This window comes from Belonocnema kinseyi, chromosome 7 (assembly GCF_010883055.1).
Source record: "Belonocnema kinseyi isolate 2016_QV_RU_SX_M_011 chromosome 7, B_treatae_v1, whole genome shotgun sequence".
NCBI lineage: Eukaryota > Metazoa > Arthropoda > Insecta > Hymenoptera > Cynipidae > Belonocnema > Belonocnema kinseyi.
This window is the reverse complement of record NC_046663.1, coordinates 109998304-110007455: the sequence shown is the minus strand read 5'-3', so window position 1 is coordinate 110007455 and position 9152 is coordinate 109998304. Positions and strand designations below refer to the sequence as shown.

General features: G+C 29.2%; 1 protein-coding gene across 2 annotated transcripts in view; it reads left to right on the top strand.

Moving 5' to 3' along the window:
- Positions 1–106: 106 nt before the first annotated feature.
- LOC117176961 overlaps positions 107–9152 on the top strand; it is a 13522-nt gene continuing 4476 nt past the window's right edge. The window contains exons 1-4 of one of the 2 annotated variants that reach the window (XR_004467645.1): positions 107–1124; positions 2564–3205; positions 3277–3839; positions 7084–7193. Coding sequence is in view for 1 of the 2 variants with exons in the window: in XM_033367382.1 (XP_033223273.1) it covers positions 450–1124; positions 2564–3205; positions 3277–3742; positions 7084–7253 (1953 nt within the window). In the remaining variant the exon portion in view is untranslated. Of the gene's footprint in view, positions 1125–2563; positions 3206–3276; positions 3840–7083; positions 7254–9152 lie in introns of those variants that run through there. The other variant, XM_033367382.1, reaches the window with a different exon arrangement.

The window sequence follows — 9152 nt, the reverse complement described above, 5'->3', positions numbered from 1 at the left end:
GGGAGCTCTTCTTAATATTTTGACACCAAAATCATGTCGATACACCTTACCGACTGCGAGTAAAGCCACCCACGCTTTAACTTGACAGACTGTATGAATTAACGATAAAATTATTGATGTATTTTTTGTTCTAATCGACCAAATAATGTATTAGCCACTTATTATAACGGTTTTTGTACCAAAAATTCCAATTTCCCATTTTAAAATTGTGTTTATGTGGGTTAACTTTTCCTGACTGGCCCAGTAATGCTCAGTTTACCTTACTACTACCAAATTTTCACTCGCTTTCGTCGTTGCATTAGTTGTTGCCATGGTAACTTACTTACTCACAACTCGACTCTTAAACGTCAAACGTCAAACGTAGCACGTTTTTTCTTAGCATTAAAACTTCACATATCACAATAAAATTCACAGTTTAAAACAAAAAATTATAATTGAGTGCAAGAAGGATGAGTCAATCAAAATCAACTATTCCTCTTTTAATGCGACTCAAGGAAATTGACGAGAAATATAAGTTGAAAAAATACCAGGAAGAAAGACCCTCTAGTGCAAGTACTGGAAGTTTTACTGACGACTTTAGGAATAATGTAAAAAATCATTCCATTTCCGGATCTGGTGATACGAGAGAAAATCAAAAACAGAAGATTCTTATTAAAATGCCCGATACTCAAATGGAGCCAAATATAAGAATGAAATCCCCGAATGGAGATCTTGAATCATCTACTGTGGTTGTCACAATTGTTGATAAGTCTGCTACAAATTCAAACAGGACTGATACTTATTTGACTTCTAAAATAACGATAGATACAAGATCTGGGAATGGAGAAATGGGACCAGGAGGGGAAGGAAATATAATTACTAACGTTGATGTGAGTCTTCAAGAACTGGAATCAGATAAATCTGCTTCTTTATCTTCGATCAGTGAAGCTATTGATTCGGAAATTAAAACTTTAGAAGAGTCTCATGACGATGCTAAAGATTCCAATGGTAATGCAGTCAATTTGGAAATTACTTCTAAAAAAACAGATTTTTCACAAAATTTTCGTCGGGCAGACCTTCCAGTTTATGATGATGTTTATAGATATTCTGATGACACCTTTGAGGATGTTTCTAGTTATTCAGAGGTACGCTTTTCAATTGATTAAATCTTGATATATTTTTTATCTATTTTATAATATTATTTGATATTATCGCCTTCAAGATAATAATTTATGTATGCAACAATTATGTCTCTATATTGAAGCATTTTTCCTTAACTCATAGTTGAAAATAATTATTTCGAAAAAGTAAAGGTGAATTTCACGCTGAATTCACATCCAAATCAATAAATTTTACTTATAATGATTCAACAGTAACAAATTCAGATTGCTCTGTAAATTTTACATAAAACTACCCTTGAATAATTTGATTAAATCTAACACAATTATTATGAAAACTTGTAACTTTTTTTATACGTAAAGAATAATTTAAAAAAAATGAAAAATGAGAAATGAGAAAAATCATGGGAAAAAATGTTGTGGAAAAAAAGTACTAGACTTTTTTCTTTTTTTATTCCTCAGAAGTTTTGGAAATTAAGAAAAAACGTTCAGATATTAATTTTTTTTGTGAGTTCTACATAGAGTTTCTCTAAAATAATGATCTATGTAAATATTTATGTGTGCCTTTTTGTCCATCTATCGTTCAAGATATGTGAATGCTGTTTTTAATGTACAAGTAATTTGATCTTTACATTTTTTAAATTATTTATCCGTGCAAAGTTAAGAAAATCTATTTTTTTTTTTTTTTTTTTTACATATAATTGATTTTTACGCTTAGGAAAATATTGATTTGATGCAATTTCCGTTTTAAATACGCTTTAAAGGAGTAACTATGAAAAAACAATTTTAGCGGAAATCGATGAAAAAGTCTTTGAAAGAAATTAAGGCACTTACAGCATATTTTGAAATAATTAACTATTTTTGCCACATACTTTAGTTTGATTATTAGGAAAAAATGTAATTTAAGTTGAAAATGTCTGGAGTAATTTTTTGTCTTCGCATTACACTTTCCAAAATTATTATATTATATAATTATTATTTTACAATTTTTATATTGTTCAAAAAACGGCGGTCATATGACTGTCGCCATACCCCAGGGTATGGGGTACGCTGGGTGAAATGCTTCACCTTAAAAAATACACGCATCAAAATCACATTTTAATCAGAAATAGAGAATTTGATTCAAAGCGCGACGCTGTAACTCAATCCCCCTATACTAAAGAAAAATATGAGGTTAATGCCCTAATTAAGAAGAATAAATAACCAATAATTTAAACATGTGTCTAAAGATAATATATTTAGATACATGTCTAAATATTATACTCTGAAAGACCTGATAATTTTAGACTCTGGTATGTATAATGATATTTTTTAAAAATAATGTTTCAGCATTTTAAGCATCTATATCGGACAAAAATTTGATTTAAAGCAATGAAACATTCATTCTATAAAACTCCTGAAAAAATCATTTTCTTCTTCACATTTTATAATTTATAATTTTAAACTTACCACCCATTTAATTTCAGTCTGTGGCTACGTTGAAGTTTGAGATACGGAATCCCTTGAAAGTTGTCTCCCCTGACACCAATTCCGATGCGATTCTATCATCTCCAAAATTTCAAAAAAATAAATCATCTTCCACCCCAACTGGAAAATATTCAAACATAAGTGAAAAATGTATTGAGCATGCGTCACTAAAAGAAGTGAAACCACTTAGTGAATTTGAATCAAGTCACAGCAATGAATTATCTAGATGTGTAAAAATAACTCGAAAATTAGAAATTGCTAATTCCGATGATTTCACGCAGTATTCTCTAAAATATGCCACAACATCAAAATCGAGGGAGGAACAAACTTGTATAGCTGATGAAAATAAAACAAGTAGTAAACTCAAAAGATCTAATAGGATTTTAGAAGTTGAGCAATCAATTAATAGTGTTTCTTACGAGACAGATAATGAAGGAAATAGCAAAATTATTGAGCACTCAGTCAAAAATAATTATGTACAAAATAAGATAAATCATGAGTCAGAATTAATTCAGTTGTATGTGAATAAAAGTTCCGGTGAGAAAGATTTTGAAAATTCTGAAAGTGTATCTTCTATTGCAATTCAGAATGAAAAGAGAAAAGATAAATCAACAGGAAAAACTTTAAAGAATTTATCAAAGGTATAAAGTTTTATCTTATATGTTTCCAATAAGGGTAAAATACAAAATATTTTTTATATTCTCTGATTAAGGTTTCAGGTGAAATTCAAAAAGAATCTCGGCGAGAAAGAAAATCTCAAAATTCGATGTCTAGAGATTCTTCATATAAAGTGGATGACTTGAAAATGCATGAATTTCACGAAAAATTGGGTAGAAAATCAATTTCTAAAGCAGGACCGAGAACAAATTTATCTGAAAATGTGGATTTAACTCCTATACGCATTAAAGAGGAATTTCAACCTAGTCATGATTCCAATAATAAAACTGAATGCAAAAGTGGTTCGAAAAAACGTTCGACAACTATAAAATTCCGAAAAATCCCTAGTAAAATTCCAGAACAATTTCAGGTGAAAAAAAATAATGTCCGCACTTCCTGTAGATGTTCTTTTATACTGGAAGAAGAAAAACAACAATTTTATCAAACCAAGCAACAAGCAACAAAGCCGATTATTTTCAAGCCCCTCGACTTTCCAAATATCTCTGGATTCATGCAAACTGGTAAAGTGCAATAAGATCGTGGATATGTAAAAAATAAATTAGGATTTTAGAAGAAAATACAAAAAAATTTAATGAAGGACAAGAAAATAATTTGAAGGTCATAAAAATCTAACTCTTTGATTTTGAGATAGCTTTGAAAGTAATTTGAATTTAGAAGAAAGTAATAATAAGAATATAATATAAAAACAATTTCTCCGGGAAGAATTTATTAAGAATTCAATTTTTTTATAATAAAAGTCCAATTTTTTGGATGAAAAGATTACTCAACAATATAGCCTTAATACTTGGTCTAGGGTTGAGTGAGGATTTCGTTACATCCCAATGAAAAATCGTTCAAGGATTTTATGTAACACAGGCATGATTTACGTGTTTTATCAGCATTTTTCAGTTCTTAAAGTAGTCGTTTATATTATGGAACGGGTCAACCTAAACTTTAATGCCAGACGTGATAAACATGTAAATCATACCTTTGTTACATAAAGTATCGTATTTACCAAGGAGTGAAATGTCTTTTTATCCTTGCGTGTTTGCAAAACTCACTTTCGTATAAAGAGATTGTTTCTCTCCTAGGTACATAATATACTTTTAACCACAGATTCTTAGAAATGAAGTGTTGATTAACTTTTGTAGAACACACTATGTCAAATTGACCCACAAAAAATGTTTCGATCGATAAATTTTTTTTTAATTTGAAAAGTGGACGGTTATAGGTCGCTAAGAAAGACATCTTTTTTTTGGTTATAGATTTTTTCTAAAATTAGGATTTTTGAAGAGAAGCGACAAAACTAATTTTTAGGTTTCTTGTCTGAAAAAATATTTGATAAGCTTGGCAACAAACATTCCAGGAACTGCCTTTGTATTTCCTAAAAACTTCCTTCATTTAACTTGAAAAATATATATAACGTATTAAATTCGGAAACGTGCTTTCCCAATTATTGTGAGTGAAAGAAAAATAATCTGAAATATTTAGAAAAAAGTATGTCCTAGACAAGATATATCTTTAATTGTCTAAAAATTATATTTTAAAATTTCTTATTATAAATTTTTCGAAGTTTATTACCTAAATTAACCTAATTTTCTATATAAAAATCTAAAAATATATTTTTCTTAATTGTCTTGCGAATTATTGTTTTCATATTGAAAGTATAGAGAAAGAATTTTATTTCGAAATAGGTCTACAGCTTTTGTGAAAAGTATACGCCTTCTCATGTTCTTTTGAAGCTAGAATTATTTTTTCATAGTTTGAAATATAATTTTTTCTCATTTGATATATGCAGCAGGAAAAAATTTCGGGGATATGTACTGGCACACAGAAGAGTATAATTATGTATATTATGTTTATGTTCCAAGAATTTTCGAGGGAGGGGGTCAATTCCGCATTATCGCCTCCTTGGCTACGGCCTCGGGTGTTGAACAGGATAAGATATGCTAAAAGGAAAAAATTGACACTTTGTCCACTGGACAATTCATTTAAGTCATCATAACTTCTGAACTATTTACACTGGACCTTTTTTTATAGATAATTATTCGGATATTTTTTACTTTGTTTATTTTTAGAACTTTTCAGTGAAATGCACCAGAAACGTACAATTTTAACAAACGTATGTTTTCCACACCTTTTTCAACGTCTAAAAGGCAGCGGAAAGTCTATTAATATTAATTACGCAGGAACTTTTTAAATTCTTATTCATGAGAGTGTAATTTAATTGTCCAAATTTTCGATCTCTGGCTTTGAACAGATCTTTACGTTTCGGCTCTCACAGAATCCGAAAATCATAATATTTTGTCGGTGTCTCTTTCAGCCACACTAACTTTTGAAGGATTTGTTCAATCATGTCAGCCTTTGATACACTTCTGAACGTTCCCAGAATGAAGGTTAAGTTCGTTAATCAGATATTTCTAACAAAAATTAAAACATTTAGAGGATTTTCAAAATTTGAAGAAAAAAAATGTTTTTTCAAATTTAGAAATTGTTGTCAAAGTTTCTTATAAATGGGTAGAAGACTTGCAAATTATCCAAATAAAAATGATCATTTCGATGAAAATTAGAAAAGTTATATACTTTTGAAAATTTTGAAAATGTTTAGAAAAATATAAAAAAATATTTTTCTAAAAGATTACGAAATTTCATTAAAATTCACCACTAGATATCAAATATATATATAGAAACTATGTCAGTTAATTTTTTCAAGTAGACACAAATTCAAAGTTTGAGCTCTTTCAAAATTTGAATAAAATTTTGTGATGAGCTTTAGGAATTGTTGTCAAATTCTCTGGTACGCGTCAAAAACACCCAAGAATTATTCTAATGAAATTTTTAAATTCGATCAAACTTTAAAAAGTTATATGCTTTCAACATTATGAAAATTCTCAAAAAAGTGAAAAAAAAATTTTCAATAGGTTAAGAAATATCATTTCAAATTTCTACTAGATATAAAATATATGTTTTTCGAAACTATTATCATGAAATTTCTTAATTAGACAAAAGTTCCAAAAGTTGGATCATTTTCAAAAATATGCAATTTTGGTTTTTTAAGAGATTCATAAATTTAAAGCGTTGTTTTTCGTGGATTTTAACAAGATTTACAAATTATTTGGATGAAACTGTTCAATTGGATACAAATAATCGAGCGTGCAGCGCGAGTTTTTTAATGAGAATGTAATCGCTAAAGCCATAGGTACTTTGAGAACCTTTTTTAAAAACAAATCGAAAAAAATTTCAGTTACAATTTATAGCTGTAATTCCTCAGAAGTTCAAATCGCAGTTTTTGATTTAATTTATGGTATTTACGTTATTTGACGCAAAATTAAAGGTATTTAGAAGAAAAAAATTTACTTATTAGTTGTTTCTTTTCCTGTAAGAAAGCGTATATATTGATTAAAAAAATAACAAATATCGAGTTATTTAAAAAGGGGTGCTAATGATTTCTTTTTTTGTTTAATAAAAATACTCGTGAAGTACCCCAACACATCATTTTTAGGATACGAACTTTAGCCTGCTCTTCTAAGTGGAAGTTGGTTCTGAGGAGCCTGAGTATTTTTGTCTAAGTTCAGTATTTTATAAGATTTTTCAATCTAAATAATTTTAACAAAAATTAATAAGTAACTTAATTTCTATAAATCTGAGGTGAAAATTTATTTAGGGCTTTCTATTGGGATAGAAAAAAAGAATCCTAGACCACATATCAAGGCAGTTTCTTTTTTTCATTTGTGTGACCTTTTCGGTTGTATACCCAAAAATTATTTTAATTAATTAAAATTTAAATATAATGTTCATACATTAAACTCAACCTTTTTTTATCATTTCTTTTTTACTGAAAATATCTATGTCCTTCACACAGATGTGCTCGTTGGTGAAGACGTGCAAGCCAACAACTTAGTCTTACGTCAACGGTTATTTGAAATCCGAAGTTGGCTCAAGGATCAATTTAACCTTTATCGTAATTACTGCAAAGTTGTATCCGCTATTAACCAGGAGTACGTTCCTTCTTCTCTCTTAGACGTGAAAAAGGTTTGTTCATCCTCTTTTTCTATTTGAAATATCAACGTGAAATCGAGCGTGAAACATTCAATAAAATTTAAAAAAATGTTCAACTAAATTTCTGTTTAATTTTAAAGTGATCCATATTAGTTTAAGAATCTTCACTATATAAGTTCACTTCAAAGTTATTCTATTTTTCAAATTGTTGATACAATCGAGAAAAATATACCCATTGTTAAATTGTAATTACTGATTTTGCAATGGATACTCAAGCATACTTGAGCACAAAGTCTAGGTTAAAAATGTTTTATTTAACCCTTTAACGGTTACTGCCACAGGGGAGCAACGTTCCCTATTTTCATTTTTCTTGATTTTCTTGCAAGAAGCTTCGAATTACGTCAAATAAATACGTGTATTAGATCGAAGTAGACTATTCAGCATTTCGCAACGTGGCCATAAGTTATCGTATATTCAATAGAAACCGCGAAAATAATTAGAATTAATTTTTACATTCTCGTCACAGGAGGTATTAGATTTTTGTACAATTTGTCCCACCCCCCCGTCCAGTTTTGGTTAAATGTCCACGTTTTGAGACCCCCTGAATCCGAAAAACAGGTTTTTACGAATGCGTCTGCCTGTATGACTGTCTGTATGTCTGTCTGCCTGCCTGTATGTCTGTATGTATATCTGCCGGTGTGGCTGTCTGTATGTCTGCCTGTCTGTATGTCTGTATGTATGTCTGTCTGTGAGCAGAATAACTTTTGAAAAAACTAATCTGTTAGATTGCCCTTTGGTAGACCTTTTTGAGACCACTTTTTTCAAAATTCAAAAATTCTCTGTACAGTTATTCATATTATTCAAAAAGTCTAACAATTTATCCTAATGACTTTTTTTTAAAAATTAAAAAAGATTAGAGTTATATAATTTACAAAATTCCAAAAAACACACGAAAATAAAAATTTTATGCCAAATAACTCACGATATGAAAAAAAGTCAAGAAAAGAAAAATGTTGCTTTTTGAAGGGCCTACAAGATTATTACGACAAGTTTTCGAATTTTCTTGAAAAATCAAAGATCAAAAATGTGTCCGCTGCGTGGGTACATTCTTATCACAACTTTTATTTTTTAATTTCTTTTTCATCTCGTGTGTGGGGTTTCAAAAAATATAATTTCTTATGTTTTAAAGCTATTCTTTTATGACTTTAACTAAAAACAGAATTATCAAAAAATTGTTCAAGGCAAATAAATCTTTTTTACATTCTTATCAGAGAAGGTATTAGATTTGAATAAAATTTGACCCCCCTACTTTTTGTCAAAAGTTCCACGGTTTGAGACACCCTGAATTCGAGAAACAGGTTTTTACGAATGTGTCTATCTGTATGTCTATCTGTCTGTCTTTATGTCTGTCTGTCTGTGAGCATGATAACTTTTGTAAAAATTAATCTATTAGATTGGATTTTGGTATACTCTTTTAGTGTCATAAACTAAAGGTCAAGTTCGTAAGCCAGCCATTTTAGATCAAAATTCAAATAGTGAGCGCCATTTGAATATTTTTGAGACTATTTTTTTAAAATTCAAGAATTCTCTGTACGGACATTCATAATATTTAAAAAGTCGAACAATTTATCTCATGACTTTTTTCAAAAAATTAAAAATTACCAGAGTTATAGCATTTACAAAATTCCAAAAAAGACACGAAAATGTACATTTTATGCCAAACAACGCGCGATATGAAAAAAGTAAAGAAAAGAAAAAGTTTAATTTCTAAATGCCCTAGAAGATTATTATGACAACTTTTTGAATTTTCTTGATAACTAAAAAATAAAAATTTGACAGCATGAAAAATAATGGAAAATCGAAAAGTTACATTTTTTCATGTAACATTTTCACAGTATTTCAAATATTCTCAAGTATAATAATGCATTCTCA